Source organism: Letharia lupina (assembly GCF_014066315.1).
Source record: "Letharia lupina isolate WasteWater1 chromosome Unknown contig_5, whole genome shotgun sequence".
NCBI lineage: Eukaryota > Fungi > Ascomycota > Lecanoromycetes > Lecanorales > Parmeliaceae > Letharia > Letharia lupina.
Genome location: NW_023502974.1, coordinates 182,232 through 202,546, shown reverse-complemented (window position 1 = coordinate 202,546; position 20,315 = coordinate 182,232). Strand labels below are relative to the sequence as shown.

The following is a 20,315-nucleotide window of genomic DNA, read 5'->3' as shown; positions in this document are numbered from 1 at the left end:
AGAGAGACTGCTACATGGAGGCCACGCGACAGATGCTTTACCGTAGACCACACTGACCGCCCCCTCCGGCTGACACCCCCCCCCCCACCATTTTCATTCCATCCTCATTCCCACACCCTCATTCAAAAGCTTCTCTATCACCAGCATTCCCAATTCCAAATACATCCTTCCTAACATCCCGTGCCGTATTCCTGCGAGCAGCTCGATACTGGGCTGCAGTACGGGCTTGTTCGTACCTGCTCGGACATAGACGCCCTACGACATATCATTGGTCACGCCCTCCCTCGGACTTATCATGGAAACCACAACCGAAACACGCCGAACCGACATCTACATGGCAACCCAAGAATTGCCATCCACATCATTGGCTCTCCCGCGTCGGCTTGGGTCGCTCGTGACTTTATATTTAGACTGACCACCCCAATGTTCGGCAACCACAAATATGCCTTCTTGTCCAACCTGTTCCCAATCGCCAAGATACGCAACACTGTCAAACGCCGCGAAAACTCGAATACCTGGATTCTCGAGGACCCTGTCGAAAAAGGCTCCAAGATGGACTTGGTCTCATGGATTTTGGGGAACTGTGACTACGATCAAGACACGAAGATCTACATCGACCCGGAAAATCGCGAGAGGTCCATATCAGCCAAACAAGCGCGGGCCACTGTCAGGCAGTTCGTAGCAGGCTGGAAGGCCGTAGGCTTGAAGCCAGGAGACTGCGTGTGCGTGCATGCGTTCAATGATGTAAGGGCGAGAGTTCTGCTTTCATCATTCCGCCGCCCTGGACACATCTGCTAGGTCCCGAGAAGCGCCCAAGCAGAGCTGACAGTCTTAGATAATGTATACCATGCTTTTCCTTGGCATCATCGGCGCCGGTGGGCGGTTCACAGGCTCGAACCCGGGATACACACATTTAGAGCTTAGGCACCATATTCAGAGCACCAGAGCTCGGTTTCTGATTACAGAATACGAACTTCTCCCCGTAGTCGCCCAAGTGGGAGAATATGGCGTGCCAGCTTGCAATGTGTTCGCACTGGAGACAAAGTCTCATTATGTCACCAAATCATATTGCAACTCCGTCCAAGAGCTCTTGAACCATGGCGAGCGCGATTGGGTGCGGTTTTCGAGCGAGGAAGAAGCAAAGAATACGACAGCTGCTTTGCTTTCTACCAGTGGGACCACTGGACTACCGAAAGCGGCCATGATCTCACACCACAGCTTCGTAATGCAGAGTATTATGCTGGAAGATGGCAAGGAAAAACCGTACAAGGTGGGATTACCTTTTCAGCCCTCGAGCACCCTTTCTCAACACTAACACTGATTCAACAGGTATCTCGTTTAATTAGTCTGCCGGAGTTCCACGCCTTCGCCTTTCCACTTGCACACATCGCGCCGCTTCGAGAAGGTGTACCGACCTACATAATGCGCCGCTTCGAGCAGCAGAGGTACTTGTCGATCATTCACCAGTATGAGATTACCGAGACGCCTTTGGTACCAGTGATACTGAACGCACTCATGAAAGGAGAAGCAACGACAAGGGAACTGCTAGCCTCACTCCGCCTGGTCTGGTGTGCCGGCTCACCGTTGGATGAGAGGGCTCAAGATGCGTTCTTTCGCATCTTAGCACCCGCTGCGAGGGTGGTGCAGGTTTGGGGAATGACGGAATCTGGATGGATCACAACTTTTCTCTGGCCTGATACAGACCATACCGGCAGTGTGGGCAAATTGCTGCCAGGAATGGAAGCCAAGTGAGGTACATGCGAACTTGCTGCCTACAGACGGCTAATCTAGTCCCCAGACTCGTCGCCCAAAATGGTAGTATCGTTGATCGAGACGAAGAACAAGCTGAGATCTACGTCAGAGGACCACTCGTCATGCAAGGTTATCTCGGCAACCCTGAAGCCAGTAGAGGCATGATAGACGCTGAATGTTGGTTAAAAACGGGCGACATTGGATACAAGGACGGAGGCAAATACTACATCGTTGACCGGTTAAAGGTTGGGCAATCCCTCAGATTTGGTCTCGATCCCATCAATGCGTGCCATGTCTGATCGCCGCTGACTGTGCTGCAACAGGAGATGATCAAGGTCCGTGGCTGGCAGGTTTCACCGGCCGAACTACAAGCAGTCCTTATGCTGCACCCCGACATCTTGGACGCTGCGGTCATCGGAATTCTCCACCCCAAAGACGAGACCACCGAGACCCCTCGAGCCTACGTCGTCAAAGTACCCGGTAGCGACGTTGACCTGGCCGACATCAAAAACCACATGTCCAACTACCTGGCAAGATACAAGAGCCTAGACGGAGGCGTTGTATTCGTCGACTCGATCCCCAAAAACCCTGCCGGCAAAATCTTGAGAAAAGTACTCAAAGAGCGCGCAAGGTCAGAGCTGCAATCAGCCCGATCAACATCAAAGCTGGCTCAAAGCTGGAAGCTATTCATCAAAGCCACCGAACTCCTTTACGAACACTGGCGGGCCATGTCCATGTCCATCCCTAGCCCCGCGACGACAACGGATTCCGGCAACAACGAGACCGGCTCCAGCAACCTTGCATCGCCCACCACGGCAAGCTCCGTATACAGCGACGTCGAAGGCGAGATGGACTGCAGCAGCAAGTCCCACGCTCAAAGTGATGGGATTGTTCTCAACCCCAAAGACTTCGGCCCCAGAACCCGCATGCTGGCTCCCGTGGATACCTGGCTCCTCGGTATCAAAATCCCGGGCTCGTTCGATCCCTTACCCGCAACGAATGACAGAAACATGGCCAAAGACCCCGACTTGACGGCTCCGACACGGGTTTTGGAAGCCGTGTATGACTGTGTACAGGGGTAATATACCGGCGTTTGGGAACCGTCCGCGGGGTTTCGGCGGGCTGTAAAGTACATAGACGAGGGAACTTTGATGGATTAATACATGTCTATTAGGGCATCATGTCCGTGCCTCACGGCGTTTATCTATCTCATCACCCCGTATCAACGGTTATTCTAAGGGTATTATACCCATGCCTCGCGGCATTTATCTATCTCATTACCCCATATTAACAGTTATTCTAGGGGTATCATGCCTATGCCTCGTGCCATCTATCCATCTTAATTCCCCCCATTAACGATTTTCTAGAGGTATCATGCCCGTACCTTACGGTATTCATCTATCTTATTCCCCCTATTAACAGTTATTCTAAGGGTATCATGCCTATGCCTCGTGCCATCTATTCATCTCATTCCCCTTATTAACAGTTCTTCAAAGGGTATCATACCCGTGCCTCACGCTATCTATCCATCTCATTACTTCATATTAACAGTCATTATAGAGGTATCATGCCTATGCCTCGCGGCATTTATCCATCTTATTACCCCGTATTAACGATTATTCTAGAGGTATCATACCTATACCTCGCGGTATTTATCTATCTTATTACCTCTATTAACAGTTATTCTAAGGGTATCATACCTATACCTCACGCTATTTATTTATCCCATCACCTCGTATTAACGATTTTCTAGGAGTATCATACCCGTGCCTCGCGGCATTCATCTATCTCATTTCCTCTATTAACGATTTTCTAGAAGTATCATATCTATATCTCGCGATATTTATCTATCTTATTCCCTCTATTAACGATTTTCTAAGGGTATCATATCTATACCTCGCGGCATTCATCTATCTTATTACCTCTATTAACAGTTATTCTAAGGGTATTATATCTATATCTTACGCCATCTATTTATCTTATTACCTCTACTAACGACTATTCTAGAGGTATTATACCCACACCTCGCGGCGTTTATCTATCTCATTCCCCCTATTAACGATTTTCTAGGAGTATCATACCCGTGCCTCACGGCATTCATCTATCTCATTTCCTCTATTAACGATTATTCTAAGGGTATTATACCCATGCCTCGCGGCATTTATTTATCTCATTACTTCGTATTAACAGTCATTATAGGGGTATCATACCCACACCTCCCGTCATCTATCCATCTCATCCCCCCATAAACAATCATTCTAGCACATTGTCAGCAGCTGTGAATGCCATATCGCACGGATCACTTACCCTCCAACTCCTCCCTTCCCACCCCCGCACCCCCCTCCACCTGCCCTATCATCCGAGCTGCATCCCCACCCGTCCCACCATTCACGCCCTCCGACACCCCTTCCTCTCCGTCATCCCCCGAGATCACATCCCCACCCATCCCACCGTTCACACCCCCCGACACCCCTCCTTCCCCCTCACCCAGCGGTCGAGATCCCCACGCGACATTCCAAAACGTCAGCAGCGCCCACAGCTTGAGGAGTGAATGGAAGTATCCGAAGAGGATGTAGCCGGGCAGGTAGGCCAGATCGCGGGGGTGCCGTCGGAAATGCGGCCAGGGTTTGACGAGCTTGGAGCACAGGATCCAGAGGCAGAGGGTCAGGAGTCCGGTGGAGGGCGTGACGGGATGGCTGCTTGCCGGGTCGGTGAGGTAGATCCGGAGCGTGGTGAGGAGAGCGACGTCGTAAAAGAGGGCGAAGTTGATGAAGGAGGTGAGATAGACGGCGTAGATGGACCATGGCTGGGTGGTCCAGGTTCGGCGTGATAGAAGGCTGAGGGGGTTGCTACGCCAGGTCGTACGCGCCCACCTCATGCATTGGGAGAGGAATTTGGGATATTCTCCCAGCGTGGTTTCGATACACGCGTCCTCGGAGTACTGGATCTTGAGTTTCCAGCCGTGCTCGACCATCCAGCGCGTGATAAAGTTGTCATCGTCGGCATTTAGAGGGCCGATGAGACCGAAGAGGATGTAGTCGTTTAGAAAGCCGTTGCGGAATAATTGCGGCTGTAGAATCTCCGTGCGGTGAGCCGACGTGCGGCCGGAGATGACGAAGACGCCTCCATCGATGGCATTGGTGGCAGCGATCTCGAAGTTGTGTCGCTCGAGGTATAAACAGCCGAGGAAGTTCCAGAAGCCGGCCAAGGAGAAGTTTGAGACGGTGCGGCGCACTCGCTTGCTTGTACCGACGCAGCCAACGTTTGGGTCTTCGAAAGGGGCGAGGATGCTGGGGAGGAAGTTCCGAGGCCAGAAGACATGGTCATCGCAGAGCACTGTGATGGTAGTATGTACCTGGAAGGCCGCTGATGGTTAGCGAAAAGTCCACATCTAGTCATAGCTGTGGGGGTGAGACGAGGGAGATGAAAAGGGGTACTCCAACATTCTCTCTCTTGGGTAAAAGATGAGAAGGGGTTTGATCGACTTCGGAACTTGAACTTCTATGTAGTAGAAAATTCCAGTGTAGTAGACAACTCATGTGGTAGACAGCTTCAGTGTAGTAGACATCCCCTGTGGTAGACAACTCCAGTGAAGTAGACAACTCCAGTGAAGTAGACACCTCCTGTGGTAGACAACTCCAGTGCAGTAGACAACTCCAGTGCAGTAGACAACTCCAGTGAAGTAGAAACCTCCTGTGGTAGACAACTCCAGTGCAGTAGACAACTCCTATGGTAGACAGCTTCAGTGTGGTAGACACCTCCTGTGGTAGACAACCCCAGTGTAGTAGACACCTCCTGTGGTAGACAACTCCAGTGCAGAATACAACTCCTGTGTGGTAGACAATTTTTGTGTGGTAGACAACTCCAGTGCAGTAGACAACTCCTGTGTGGTAGACAATTTTTGTGTGGTAGACAATTCCTGTGTAGTAGACTCCATTGTTCTCTCTCTCTTCTCGTACCTCGTCTTCTAGAGCTTCACAGACCTGTGCCCGCTTGTTCTGAACGTGGCAATGTTTGATCAGAATGTTTGAGGACATGTCAACGCTTTGAATCGCCCTCTCATAGTTACCCGGTCCAGCAGTAACGATGACAATCTTGGCAGGTCCGTTGGCTTGAATTGATTGGATGCATTCCTCGAAGTCCTTTCCGTACGGTGCCACTGTTGGTACGATGACCGTGACATCTTTTGCCGTTAGACTTGGATGGGTGGGAATAGCAACGGGTTTGTATAAGCAGAAGGCTGTTAAGTTGACGATGAGTCGTACGTAACGGAACAAGAACAGTATCACGAAGATTTTCAACTTCGTGTTAGGTAAGGAGAAAAGGGCATCGATTGCAGCAATTAAGGAGATGTACCAGATGGGCTGGTAACGCACAGTCCTCGATGATAGCAGCGGAAGGAGTAAGGTGAAGACAATCGCCAGTGCAAGCCAGTCAGGGTAAGCTGGACTGCCGGTATCCTGGAGGAGCATCTTGAAATCCGATGATAGGCGTATTGTGCGTATTGCAAGCGACAGCAAGGGTGTGCGTCTGCCATTGTGAAAATTTTCACCTCGTCACGACGACGCGTTGAGCAAAGCGAGCTCAACACAATGAGCACGCGGCAGTGGTTGCTTCTGGGCCTCTGCATATGCTTCATCCTTTGTATTTCTACTGAACACCTTACCTTTGACGTCTTCTATTCATCCCCTGGGGCCTCCTGCCTAGACGTGCCATCCAAAAGCGATGGATAGATTTGATTAATGACCGCTGCCGGTGTCAAGGCATCACCATAGGTAATGCAGCGAATCTGAACCGAGCTGGCCGCGCTTGAAACGCAATAGCAAGATCTGGACACGAGAACATTGAGAGGTTCTTTGCTTGATTTTATCATGAACAGGGACCGATGAAAGCAATCACGCCTCGGGGCCTCGACTGTCAGTTGGAGTGGCCGGTCCTGGCAGTTATTCCGTCACAGCAGGGATAAGAGAAGCAGCTTGCAACTCACGAGATCCATTCGACTAGACATTCTAGCTCTTTTCTTGATCACAGGGTATGTTGCTCTACGTTTGTGCATTCCAAAGTCTTCTAGAACCTCAACTGATATTGATTGCTGCCCAGACGCAACAGCCGGCCTGGGTATCTGGAACGCGGTAGGAAAATCTCCGAGATATCCAACTGTCAGAAGCACGAAGTCTGAAGCTACTGTCGACTATCATTCTCCAGTGATTGGCGGGCACATGTCACTTGCATCTTCTGAGCTGATTACATATCACGGCATTTGTTTCCTTGGAACCTAAGCGGCTCCATATCATCACAGCCACCTCATTCGCGGAGGAACATCCGATACGTAGGCGAGTCTGTCCACTCAGAGAAAGGGTAGCCCAGCTTCGTGAGGAACCCCTCCAACTCTTGCTTCTCGGCTTTGGAGCATTGGATGCCAGCCAACACCTGGGCGATATCACCTCCATGGTTTCGATAATGGAAGAGTGAGATATTCTGATCTAATCGCAAGGTAGTCAAAAACTTGAACAATGCTCCTGGTCGTTCCGGAAAATCGAACATGTACAGGAGCTCGTCTCGGACATCACTGCGACCACCAACGAGGTACCGCAAGTGTGACTTGGCAAGTTCGTCGCCACTGAGGTCCACCGCATCCATGCCGTCCCGACCTAGACGTTGGATTAAGTCTGGAAGCTCCGTGGACCTTGTGGATGCATTGATGGATATGCCCATGAGGATATTGGCAGAGCCTTCTTTGGCATACCGGTAGCTAAACTCTGTCACGGAATGGGAAAGTACAGCTTTGACAAGCTCAGCGAAAGCCCCTGGTCTCTCGGGTATTTTGACAGCAAGCAATGCTTCTTTCTGTTCACCCAAAGCGGCACGCTCGGCAACAAACCGTAATCTGTCGAAGTTCATATTTGCGCCTGAAGCCAGTGCAATTAACTGTCGTTTAGGATTAGTAGATGGATTCCATGCCACATACTTCTTCAAGCCCGCCAAAGCTAGAGCGCCAGCGGGCTCGACGATAGATCTTGTATCCTCGAATACGTCTTTGATGGCTGCACATGTCTCATCTGTTGATACTTCGATGATATCGTCCACGACTTCCAGACAGAGCCGAAATGTCTCTTCGCCAACGGTTTTGACTGCAGCACCATCTGCGAACAAGCCGACTTCTCTTAAGACCACTCTCTTCTTTTTCTTTAGCGACTGCATCATGGCATTGGCATCGTGAGTTTCCACACCGATGATCTTGACATGCGGAGCGATGCGTTTGATGTAAACTCCCAGGCCGGCTATCAGTCCACCCCCACCAACGCAACAGAAGACTGCCTCCAAGTCTTGCAGATTCGTTTGCCGCAGCAGCTCCATGCCTATTGTGCCTTGCCCAGCAATGACATACGGATCATCGAAGGGTGCAATGTTGGTGAGGCCGTGCAGCTTCTCCAGGCGGTGTGCCTCACTTTTGGCTGAGTCGAAATCATCGCCATGTAGTACAACAGAGCCACCAAGTCGGGAGACATTCAGATGTTTGATTGGTGGGGTTCCTAAGGGCATGACGATGGTGGCAGGTATTTTCAGGTGGCGTGCAGAATATGCGACTCCCTGAGCATGATTCCCTATACTCTCTCAGCTCAGAGCTGGAGATGGTTGTGCTGCTTCATTCACCAGCCGAGCAAGCGACCACCCCCTTCCACCTCTCTTCTGAATTGAGATGTGCCATTTTGTTGTATGCCCCTCGCAGTTTGAAGCTGAAGACAGGTTGGAGGTCTTCCCTTTTGAGGAGAACTTTGCATTCTAGTCGATTGCTAATGTTGATAGCTGGAGTGAGGGGAGTTTCTTTGACGACTTCGTATACTCGAGAAGTGAGGATCAGGCGGAGATACTATTCGTGTCCAATTAGTTTAGGCTAAGGTGAGGTGAGGCGCGTTGCATACATCTGGGTGGCCGTCAGAGAGCAGAAATGCTTCTGGTACTAAAGAGGAAGCTGCGGTCTTTTCTGAGGTTGGATTGGCAGAGTACTCGGTCAGTGGCATACTATTGTGGACGCCATTTAGCATTGATATGGGAGCCATGATGATTTGGACCCTCAGAACTTGAGAGATTGGAGAGCTCAAATGAGGATGTGGAGAGCGAATTCCAGTGAATTTTAGAAAAGTCGGTCAAAATGTTCCTCTAACCTCACTGCTGTACGAGTAGGCGGAATCTTTCCGCTGTCGATCGATCTGATGGACCACCCCGAGAAGGCAAAGATCTCGAATCAATGGCAGTCACTGCTCGTTTCCTACATCACTCTCGATCTACGGCTGCTACCAATGCACTGGAAAGACAGCAGCTTTTTACTTCTGGACCTCGTGCTTGCATGATCTCATGACCCAGAGCTCTTGATATCTCCCTCTTCCCATTTTCGACATTCCTAATCCAAGATGTCCGACGCACCTCTCCCCTCCTCTTTCGATGCGTGAGTTTCTCCATCGATTTCCCGTGCGCAAGGTACCTCAACTGACCATTCTCCAGCGATTTCTTTGAAGAAAACCGCTGGCAGAAATTCACCCGTCGCCTCAAAGAAGAACCCCTCATCCCCTTCGGCGTCGCCGTAACCTGCTGGGCCCTTTACAACGCCAGCCGCTCCATCCGCCAAGGTAATGGCGCCCGCACAAACCAATTCTTCCGCTACCGACTCTATGCGCAATCATTCACCCTCGTCGCCATGCTCGGCGGCTCGTACTACTACAACGCGGACCGTCTGAAACGGAAAGAGTATACGGATCTGGCGAAGAAAAGAAAAGCGCAGGTGAAGAGAGACGCCTGGATTCGAGAGTTGGAGGCGCGAGACCAGGAAGATAGGGAGTGGAGGGAGAAGTTGGGTAGGGTAAGGGATTTTCAGAGGGAGGAGGTGGAGAGGGAGGCGATTGAGGAGATGAAGATGAGAGAGGGGCGGAGTGATGATGGGAGGGGGGTAATTGATGCGTTGAAGGGAAAGATGAAGGATGTAAAGAATACGGAGGCGAACAAAGAGGCTGCAGAGCTAGAGCAGAGGAAGCAGCAGATCAAGGAGAAGAGGCGAGAAATGGAGAAGAAGCAAGAGGTGGAGAGAATGAAGCAAGCAGTGGCCAAGCAGGAGGCTGGTATGGGCCCTGATACAAGAGTGTGGGGTGAAGCGGGAGGAGGCTTGTTTGGATGGAAGCATATTAGAAATTGGTTCAATGGACCCCGGGATGGTGAAGGGGAAAACTAGAAGCCGGAATGTCAATGGGTGGAAAGTCGAGTTTGACATGTATATGGTTTGGAACAGCCGGCAGTATCAAATGCGATGTCATCCGGCATCGTGGAACCTCGGTGCTGAAGCCTTCTTCGTGTACCACACCCGTGCCATATGCTTCACTGGCACTGTGTTTGCATAGAACAGTGGATCCTGTCTTGGTGTGAAATCCCTTGAGACGCCGCGCTGCTCATCCCCTCGAGCAATTGGTGCTGGCGCCTCAAGAAGAACCCACGCTGGCGTAATCCTTCTGCCATCCCTCTTTTGTCACTTCCGAGATCTCAATCCCTCGCACCCCTTTCTATCCCTGCCGTTGCTTATGCTTCGGATTCTTTGAGCATATGATATAGACATATCCTTTCCGTCTGACACTCTGTAGACAAAGACGTACCATCAGCTGGGAATGCTCCCGTCCTGCCAGATCAAGCAAGTGACCTACTTTGCACCCATCACACAGCTTCTTCACACTGCTCCTAACCTTCATTCCTCTCGAAACCTCCGGCTTCTCATGCATGACCAGCTCGAGCCCTGGCCTCTTCTCAAGCTTTCCCAGTAGTCCTGCCAACGATCTCCATTTTCCCTGCAATAACCCTGTGTGTGTACTCCGTCCTAACGACCCTCCAGAACCAGCGCTGAATGCACGAGCGGTACATGACGCACATATCAGTAGAGACGTTCGTGATGATGTGGTTCTTGAGGTGTGCTGGAGGTATGGGAGGGCGGAGAAATTGCGGAGAGCGGTCATTGCTGCGTTTGCTCGTAGCTGGAGCATAGTGTAGTGTGACGTGCTGGAGCAGGGGCAGGCTTGAGGAATATATGCTCAAGAAGGACTCGCGATGCAATAGGTGAAAGCAGATGGAGTTGGATGCGTGATGATGCTTGCGTTCAATGCAAGCCAAAAATATCGCCAAGATATCGGCCTTGGCGCGGTCGACGATGAATTCTCAACATTGCCCTTGACCTTCACTGTCCTACTGCCATAATGATGACAGTAAAGGCTACTTCGCGATTTGCAAAACAGTTCGGCGTGCCCATTTCTTAAATATGGGTGCTGCTTATTACATCTGACAGAATGCCACCCATCCGCCGCTACCTCCGCATAACCCAATACTCCGTCCTCGAATGCCGCATCTACCTTGACAATCCCGCAGACACGTACCGCTGGCTCCTCAATTCACGCAATCCTGTTTTACCGCGTGTAATTGAGGCTGTCCGCCCGCTCGTGTTGCCGAAGCTTAGGGAGGAAAATGCTAAGGCAAAGTCGGGGAAGGCTGGGAAGAGAAAGGGGTGGAAGGATGTTGTTGTCGAGGGTATGCCCGCACCAGCTATTCTGAAAGTGAGGTCAGAGGTGCAGGTTCTAACGGCTGATTACGGACGCGTGTGTGCACAGATGACTTTGAAGTCGCGGTCTTCCTGACTGAAACAAGCTCCCGTCATTCTATTCTCAGGAAGATGAAGACAGCGAAAACAGAAAAGGGCAGGCTGGGGACTACAGATGGGAGGTTGACGGGCACGAGAGATGCGCCGGTTGAGGTGGGCGAAGGTCCTCCGGGCTTGATCACCGAGGAGAGCGAAGAGAGCGAGGGTGTTCGTATGGCAGACCTACCCTCTGCTGCGGGAGGTGAGGCAGATGAGAGGGTAACATTGGCAAAGGAGGAGAGTCAGGAAGGGTTGTTCGTCTCCGACGGTTCGGATGAAGGGAATGTTGGTGCACAGGAGACGCCTTCCGCGAAGAACAAGAGCAAAGGATCTGTGGGAGAGGAAGAGGATGGTGGGGAAGATGACAAGAAGAAGTTGGGTATGGATACCACTTATGATGGCTTCAGCATATATGGTAGAATCCTTTGCCTTGTGGTGAAGAGAAGAGGCATCGCTAAGGGCAAAGAAATGGCTGGTGGTGCCGGACAGGCTATGATGGAAGAATGGATCACGTCGACGCAGATGGGAGAGGGCCAGATGATGGACGAATAAAAACGCTTCCGTGCAGCTACGTAGTTTTTGAGAAGGATGATGGTTCTTCTTTGCGATGATGAAGGCCCCGTCGAGTTAGTCTGCGTGTTGTTATCTTGGCTTTTCCGGTATCCCAAAGCCTAAGTTTAAGTTGACAATGACGATAGTACGATGTTTCGGCCATTGTTTGACCTTCGTTTCTGATCGTTGATAGCTTTCCAGGTTGCATGAGCTTACCGTTGCAATGCAGATTTTAGGTAGCATTGCATTTGTTTCACGTCTGTTTCTGATGTGCGTCAAGACTGTGAGGACAAAGTACATCATCTTGGTGAGGGGTTTTTCGTTACGCTGCAGTCAGGCTGCGTCATGCATCATGCTCGTCGTTCGAACCATCCTCAACTTCTGGAAAATTTGCCTCAACGTCGGTGCTGTAGTCCGAGGCCGCTGGACTCGGAATGGCGAATCTCCGCAACTTTGGGTTGGGCTGCATCGGTGCCAATCCCGAGGGGATTAGGAATCAAGCTCTCGTTCCACGGAATGGCCCCAGTTGTATTCACATTTTGGGAAGCTGCTCCGGTTGATGCGGTGTTGGTGGACCCCAAAGATGATGGAATCGGAGCCAACAAAGATGTGAAGGATTCACAGGCTTCGATGGGAATTACCTGTTTGGGCAAGCTGTATGTGGTCACCGAGATGGTTGTGGGAGGAGGAAAGACGGAATGGAAGATTGAATTGGGCCAACTCAGTGAGCATGACAAATATTGATGCCCTCAGACGCCCTCGGGGCTTGTTATTTGGCGGCGATCAGCATTTCCAATGCTATGCTCGCGTCAGCACTCAAGCCGTCGCGTTTCCTCAAGGTGCTCTATCTTCTCATAACAAGTTTACGGTATGATAGTGCAGGACTGCATAGAACTGAAGTCTGAATCCCTTGAACCGTTGACGGACATCTCCGAGCCACGCAAGACTCGCAGGGGTTGGAGCTCACAATCAACATAACGCACACACACCTTGAGCGCCCTTTGCCCACAGCTCGTTTGATCTTGCCGATACTGATTGCTCTGATACTATTTTTGTTTCAAGATCAGCTTGATGTGCTTGAAGCCACTTTGCATTCTTAAATCTAATTTCCCGCATGCAAGCCACAGGCCAAAACCTTCCACAATGGTTCTAGGGGCGATCTAGGAATGCCTAGCAAAGTGTATCCGCAAACCCAGCGCTCCGGAGCTGTACTGAGCATTACATATGACATGCAGCTTGTGAGGCTAAAATGCATCCACGAATGCTCCCCTTTGTTCTGTAGAATCGGGCGGTCCGATTGTCTGTTGAAGTGTGCATTCCTTTGCAAGGTTGATCATGTTGGAAAGTCGTGAGATAAGCCGAAGTGCAGGGACAGCAAGCTCGGGTTATCGGATTTTCTTTGGGTGTATTGCACATGTCGTCGAAACGACCTCTCCATAAGCATGTGAGACTGAGATCGGAGCGGGCGAAGTCTTCTGGCAGTCGAGTGGAGACCACGAGTATCTGATACGAGGGGCCATGCATAATGCAAAAGTACCTTAGGACGATTGTTTGTAACGGAGGACCCATTGATCCTAAAGTACCTTAACTACCTTACCATCCTTGGCTACCTGCAGAGAAGGAAGCGCTAATTTCCTAGCTGCATATTGCCACGTGCGCTCGGTTGGAAACGTGCTTGTGCTTTATCCCTGCAGATCATCCAATCTGTCGATGCAAGCTTGTCAACGACACCACCCCCTTACATACTTCCGTCTGTGCTATGGCTTTTCGGTAATAGTATCCCGCAGTGGTGGCGTGATAATTTGATGGTGTTCTTGTCGTTCATGAGCTTGCCTCCAATCAAGGAAGAAGCCGAGACGCCCAGTCGCTGCGCCACAACGCATCACGAGGCCTTCAACGTCCCGCTTGTGATAGAGATGGCGGCGACACCCGCCTTGATTTTCTGTACCGTAACCAGCTGATTCTCGATTGTATGTACTTCTCCAGGCAACGCAATTTGCCAATCAAAGCACATCATGGCTATCCTGTCTGTCGTCTGTCGTCACGTAGCCAGAAAAGGGGGCAAGGTTTCACCATTCGGTTGAATAATTTCCGGTGCTTTTGAAACGGAGTCAGATGACTTGCATTGCACGCATGCTGCTGATAGCAACTCTTCGTATCCATGATCTTCGCTTTCGTCCTGGCCCCCCATGAAACTTCAATCGTACTATCGATTTGACACGGTTCCAATTTTGGCAACAGGCAATCCGGGGGGGCCGTAAGCAGCCCGTAACTACCAAGCAAGCTAGAAGATGTCAAAGAGGAAGTGTGCAAAGGTTCCGCTGTTTTGGGAGCCGCTACTGTTGCGTTGGTGATGTCAAGGTCCACGAGTCAATGGATGGTTTTGGTGTGTTACACCCTTGACCATTGGTCCATTGAAGCCGAGAGGACCTAGGGTAGGATGTCACGTCGACGGATTGATTTGCATAACAATCTGTTGCAGCCGCGTTTCCCGATCATTTTCTTAGGTTTTGATTGTGTTGCAATTTGCAAAGCAATCAGCAAACCGTTCAATGTCTCTCTGCAACGTCTCTTCTCCGAGATTGGCGGAGGTAGCAAGGGGGCGGAAGATCCTGGCCAAATTATTGGGAGTTGGGGGGTCTTGTCATCAGGTGGCCACTTTTTTTTCTAAATTTCCAACCCACACCGAAATTTCAGCCCCGGGAAGAATTGCGCTAATTTCTTCGAAGTCGTCACTTTTCAGGGAAAGGATTGACCACTCAGCGATTGACCTTTCCCGTTTTACTTTCCCATTCCCATTCCCTTGGACCTTTCTTCCGATGCCCCTGTCTCATGCCTTTTTTTCATGCCCACCAGCCTCTCATCCCACTGCTTGGGCCCTGAATATCTTCATCATCAAACTTAGCTCCGAAAATCAAATTACCACTAAGGTACCACGGCTCTGCACGGCAGTATGACTTGGCGGCCGTTGCTGATGATGACGGCCTCGCCAAAAATCATAAATATCCAGCACTTCCCCCCCCTTGACTCTCTCTTAAAACCACACAGCATTACATTCCACACATTCAAGTAACCACATCAACAGCCAGGAAGTACACCAGCCGCTTCACACCAAGTCAAATATTCAATCTTCCATCAATCAGACCCTTCTCAATCCGACCTCTTCGCCTCTTCCAATTGAACAGAATGCCTCCCTCATATCACTACAATGGTCCACAACAGCCCCAATACCCTCCTTGCCCAGGTCCACCACCCAACCGCCCTCTTCCCAAAATCCCAAAATAGGGTCATCCCTTCTCTCTCTACCACACTTTACACTTCTGGCTCCACAAACTACACAATCTCTCTCGGTCTACCGTGTAGGGCTCTGGCCCTGCAGTTGTGCTTTCTGATCTCAGCATGACTCAACAAACCCCCGGACTACATTCTCCCATTGGACACGTTGTGGGAAGCCAACTCATTGGACTCGTTCATTTGCCTGCTGCTGGACACTGGCACCCCCTCCTCCCCCCCTCTCCCCGGCGGCACATTTCTCTGGATTCACCGGGACTCGATTCTCAGCCTCTCAGGAACCAATCCCTCTTTGATTTCTCTACCCGGTTTTGGTCGCACACTACCATTCCATGTCAGATCTCAAACCGGTTATGCACGGCAAAATATGACTTGCATCATGCCACCAATACACTTTAAGAGCACCACACCACCAATCGCCAAGCTATCAGCCTCAAGCACGTGCGCCGCCGATTCGGTCAGCGAGGAAAATTTTAACGCCGTGAACCACCACCACCACTTTCTTGCACCACAAACACTTTACCAAAATCATCAAACGATCACCACCACCATTACGCAACACATCATCGGGACCTTGCTTTGCTAGCGTTTGACTTGTTTGAGAGATATACCCCTGTACATATACAATACTGGTGTTCGGAGAGTGCATTGGACGGACAAAAGGGTCATGGTTTCTCTGGAAGCGACCAAGACCCCGAGCAATCTGAATACCTAGAAATCTCTCGCTAAACATTTGTATCCCTAACACCACCAAAACACTCTCCTGCCCGCAATCCTGCTTGCGCCTCGCGTGACCGCAAACTGCCCGACTCATTGCTGGTAATCGTCCCCGATGACCCTCCCCCCCCCGGGGCCCCACCACAAAAAAAGAACATGCCACCAAACCAATAACCTCTCACGAGTAACCACCACGATCTGATCTTCCACAGCCCTTTCCAACCCCCCCCCCCCCTCTCTTCTTCCCGCCAGAAGTTCCCGTCTGCCTAATCCTGCAACGGAAGGCTTTCCGATGCCTGTCTCCCACGTTGCGCGGCGCGTCGATCTAATTACAGCCCTAAACGTAAACGACGCGCAGCCCCAATCTCCCCCCAAGTGGGACCCGGAGTCCAACCAATGACGGCAGGTTGGGGTTGGGGTCGTGAAATAGGACGGTTTTATTAGAGGACTGGGTTGGGGGTTTGGTTTTTTGGTGCTTGGTTTTTGGGGTTTGGGGTTTGGGGTTTGGTGCTTGGTTTTTGGTGCTTGGTGCTTGGGGTTTTGGGGGGGATCTGTGTGGGTGTTGGTGGTGTATAAGGTACTCGTGCTGTCCAGAAGTGAGTTCTTTGATAGAGCGAGGACACCAATAAATCCTTCCACTTAGCCGAATATCGGTTAATCTATTGGTGTCCTCGCTCTATCAAAGAACTCACTTCTGGACAGCACGAGTAGGTTAGGTAGGGAGGCTCGGGAGGTAGGGACGGGGCTGTAATTTTAAGGCTGAGTGATGCTGGATGTCTAATAGGGTAGGTAAGGTGGGTACGATGGGAGTAGTTGCGTGGTTTGACTCGCAAGGTATTTATTTTGCGCCAGAGAAAGAGGAGGGGGTTTACTTCGTTGTCGCGATTCAAGCACTACTTTGCCTCTGTGTGGAGTCGGGATGGCGGATTAGGGATGCTGGATGCTGGATGGTGAGATGGCCTGACTGGGAGTCTCATCGTTGTTCCAGTGATGCACTTTATCACCCTGCCTGCAGCTTCGTCGGTGGCAGCATGCATCTAAGTCACTTCCACCTCTGTTCTCGTGCTGGGCAAGGGCTGTCAATTATTTATTACGTATCTCACTACATGGTCTACGTTTCAAATTGCACGCTGTTTGAGCGGTATATGTCATTCATTATGGCGCCTCTGTTCTATGCTCGATCCCATTCATCTCGGCCGCAATTCTCTGGCTCGTGAAATGTCGTTTTTCGTCGCCCCACGGGCTGATGTCCTTGAAGATGGGCTTCCTATGGGCCTCTTGCCTCTGAGACGGCCTCAGGTTCGATCACGGATGCGCTCCCAGACACAATAGAACAGGATCGTACAGTCGTCCACTCCTCATAGCCTCATGGATGATGCTGATGTTCGAGCCAAGCGTCTTCAGCTTGTTATCCTTGGTTGGGTGATCCGCCAAGCCTTTGTGGAAGGGCACTTGCAAATCTTTGCGGACGTAACTGTACATGCGTGATGATGCGGCTCCGAGGTACGGGGTGGCGTCCGGAGCGGTAAAGTAGGCTTGTCGATGCTGGAGGAAGAGATTGTGGAGAGTCGTCGACGTCTGATCCGTCCACCGCTTGATGGCTGATAGAGCATCGAATTGCTTTGGCAGGCTGCCGTCGGTGTAAAGGGCTGTTGTCAGAGTGGACTGCACGGCCTCGGCGATTGCGCTGAAGCGGTCACTAGTGTCTAGAGAGGTCGTGAGACTATACTGCCTCACAACTTGCTCCAGCAATTTCGATTGCAGCTGATTCAAAGCAGTCGCATTGGTGGCATCGCTAAGCGCAGTTTCGAAGATGTGCGCAGTGATTTCGTTGACAGCAGGACCGATGGCACTGAGGTAGCCACGATCCATAGCCCTAATGTCCAAGGCTTGACACAAGATGTACAAATACGTTGCACATATCATCGACAAGCAATCGATGGCCATGTGGGTGTATCGCGCCGAGACCAGTGCCAGCGAGTTGATCGCCTGGTTGCCATTTTCTGCAGTCTGCACGTGGTTGCTTACGGGGTTTGCCAGGTATGCTAGTTCAGACATATAGGCTGCAACGTTGATATCTGCACCTTTCATTGTGTAACTCGTGCTCGGGTCATCAGCCGCAAGGTTGGGTGGCAGTCCGTTGTTCATAGCCGGATTGATGAGCTCAGTGCACTGAGAAAAAAGCATCCGGCCGAACATTTGCAGGCAAGAGCGGGTTTTCTCCATAGCCGAAGTGATAGAGGCTGCCTGGAAGTTTCCTCCGTGATGAATGGCGCCACCCTCGATGTCGATGAGAGGATTGTCGGTTGTCGAATTGCATTCGACCGTGATTTGCTCGTGCGCTAAAGCGAGGTCTTCGAGCTGAGGGCCGATCCATTGAGGTGATGTGCGAAGAGCGTAGCGATCTTGCTTAAGACCTATGCGGTTTTCTTCATCTTCCTGCTCAGGGTGAGCAAGCTGAGAACCGGTGAGGAACAGGCGGATATTCGCAGCGGCTTCTCGTTGACCGCGGTGAGGGCGGACTCTGTCGAAGAAAGCGTTGAAGCTGCCAGTTGACCCATGCAGGGCTTCGACTCCCATGGCTGTCAGCACTTGAGAGAAGATGGCTAGAGTATGTGACTCCTGCATCGCCAGTGCTGCCACTGCGGTGGATACAGCGGTTCCGTTCAAGACTGCAAGAGCTTCCTTCGGTCCAAAAGTGATGGATTTCTGCACTAGATGTTCGAGTGCCACGTCTGCTGGGATAATAATCCGGCCTAAATTACCGTCATTTGTCCAGACATAGCAATCTGGATTACCTTCCAGTACTCCGGCGATATAAGACAGCGGCTGAAGATCCCCGGATGCAGAAATAGAGCCACGCAAAGGAACCAAAGGTATCATGTCGTTATTGAGCAATGATATAATCAGTTCAATGATCTCGAAGCGCACTGCTGAATGGGCAGCGAGGAGTGACTTGCAGCGAACGAGCATGGTACCTCGAACCCATTCTTCGGGCATGAAATTGACGCCCGGCGCTTTGCCCAACGAGAGGTGGATCGATCCGGCCTTTTTATCGATTGGGAGAATACCGCTGTGTTGATGTTGGATTAATGCCCGCTGTAAGTCCATGACCTTGAGTGTTCGAAGGTCAGCACTGCCGCCAAAGCCGGTTGTGATGCCTAAGAGACCGGACAAGTTAGCGTTTATGTACTGAACGCATGCTCTAGATATCGGGAGATCTCCCCTTGTGATCAATCTTACCATAGAGAGAACGACCATCCGCAAGGCGTTGAGCCAGGAATTCTACGCTCTCGTTGACACGCTTTGTAGCGGCAGCCTTGTCTTTAATCTTTACATTCATGCCATGCCTTCATTGGTCCATATGTCAGCGAGTTCTCTTTTATAGATTCTCTGACAAGCACTAGGCAAACATATGAGGCTCAAGAATGCTGCCTGAAGATTCTGATATCCGCTGATCGATCAGACGCAGTATGTGGGAGGGACAATCCCATTCAACGTGATGAGTTCTGACAAGGCCCTCACTGTAAAAGGGTGCACTCACTTTGAGACTGCAGTGATTTTGGCAACCCCAAGATAGTCGGTATCAACATACGTGGGCGTCACATTAGTGACTGAGTTCCGCAAGAGCTTCCACTCTCGCACAACGATGCTGGCATGAGGGCCGATATCCACTTTTCTGTTCTGCGTCTTCTCAAAGATGTTACCGTTTGCGATGTCAGAATCCGTTTGATGGGCGTCGTCTGTGGGATTAATAGAAGTGCTTGTAGCAGATGCCGCAGGGCGGTAACAGTCTGAGATACCAGAGTCTGCTTGTTCATGATCGCGTGTGGGTTCTTTTGAAAGACCGTTTGCGGGTGCCGAGAGATGATGACGGTTCCCATTACATGTGTCGGGTTCAAAGGCCGCTGGGTGATCATTGGTAGTGATATCTCTGAACGGGATTGTCGTGGAAATTGAGGGATGGTGGCCCTTTGGGATTCTTTCGGTCGAGTCAAGATTGACCTTGGATGTTGGAGGATGAAAGCCATTTAGACCATTCACATCTGCACCAAGAATAGCTGGTGCCATCGTGACAATGTTTGATGTATGCTTGTGTTTCTAAGAGCCTGTTCGATGTATATCTGGACACTTCCTAGCACTTCTGAACACTTCTAAATATTTCTGAATATTGCTACGATGGTCAAAAGCTGAAGAGTAAAGAGAGGTGTGCAATACGACTTGAGAGATGGAAGGAGGGCAGGGATATCCCCAGCATCGAGGGAAGAGGGGCCAGCTCCATAAAGTATACTGGAGTACATCAAAGAGGAGTAAGATAAGGTAGGACGGCATTGTC

The 20,315-nt window shown here is 50.8% G+C and overlaps 7 protein-coding genes across 7 annotated transcripts; 3 read left to right on the top strand and 4 right to left on the bottom strand.

The window, feature by feature from the left end:
• Nucleotides 1–423: 423 nt before the first annotated feature.
• Nucleotides 424–2,834, top strand: HO133_008319 (uncharacterized protein; the record flags this gene model as incomplete). Its single annotated transcript, XM_037299186.1, has 5 exons — nt 424–744; nt 836–1,270; nt 1,330–1,748; nt 1,799–1,997; nt 2,076–2,834. 5 exons carry the CDS (start codon nt 424–426, stop codon nt 2,832–2,834), a joined length of 2,133 nt encoding a protein of 710 aa, XP_037155187.1.
• Nucleotides 2,835–4,051: 1,217 nt separating this feature from the next.
• Nucleotides 4,052–6,224, bottom strand: HO133_008318 (uncharacterized protein; the record flags this gene model as incomplete). The annotated part of the gene is made up of 2 exons (XM_037299185.1): nt 4,052–5,107; nt 5,577–6,224. The coding sequence occupies 2 exons, from the start codon at nt 6,222–6,224 to the stop codon at nt 4,052–4,054; spliced, it is 1,704 nt and encodes a 567-aa protein (XP_037155186.1).
• An 832-nt stretch (nt 6,225–7,056) lies between these two features.
• On the bottom strand, nt 7,057–8,813 carry HO133_008317 (uncharacterized protein; the record flags this gene model as incomplete). Its single annotated transcript, XM_037299184.1, has 3 exons — nt 7,057–8,357; nt 8,407–8,623; nt 8,676–8,813. The coding sequence occupies 3 exons, from the start codon at nt 8,811–8,813 to the stop codon at nt 7,057–7,059; spliced, it is 1,656 nt and encodes a 551-aa protein (XP_037155185.1).
• A 351-nt stretch (nt 8,814–9,164) lies between these two features.
• HO133_008316 (uncharacterized protein) lies at nt 9,165–9,976 on the top strand (the record flags this gene model as incomplete). Its single annotated transcript, XM_037299183.1, has 2 exons — nt 9,165–9,199; nt 9,256–9,976. 2 exons carry the CDS (start codon nt 9,165–9,167, stop codon nt 9,974–9,976), a joined length of 756 nt encoding a protein of 251 aa, XP_037155184.1.
• Nucleotides 9,977–10,301: 325 nt separating this feature from the next.
• On the bottom strand, nt 10,302–10,772 carry HO133_008315 (uncharacterized protein; the record flags this gene model as incomplete). Its single annotated transcript, XM_037299182.1, has 2 exons — nt 10,302–10,373; nt 10,440–10,772. 2 exons carry the CDS (start codon nt 10,770–10,772, stop codon nt 10,302–10,304), a joined length of 405 nt encoding a protein of 134 aa, XP_037155183.1.
• A 300-nt stretch (nt 10,773–11,072) lies between these two features.
• On the top strand, nt 11,073–11,971 carry HO133_008314 (uncharacterized protein; the record flags this gene model as incomplete). Its single annotated transcript, XM_037299181.1, has 2 exons — nt 11,073–11,310; nt 11,391–11,971. 2 exons carry the CDS (start codon nt 11,073–11,075, stop codon nt 11,969–11,971), a joined length of 819 nt encoding a protein of 272 aa, XP_037155182.1.
• A 5,313-nt stretch (nt 11,972–17,284) lies between these two features.
• On the bottom strand, nt 17,285–20,050 carry HO133_008313 (uncharacterized protein; the record flags this gene model as incomplete). Its single annotated transcript, XM_037299180.1, has 3 exons — nt 17,285–19,140; nt 19,223–19,329; nt 19,524–20,050. 3 exons carry the CDS (start codon nt 20,048–20,050, stop codon nt 17,285–17,287), a joined length of 2,490 nt encoding a protein of 829 aa, XP_037155181.1.
• Between the last annotated feature and the right edge of the window lie 265 nt (nt 20,051–20,315).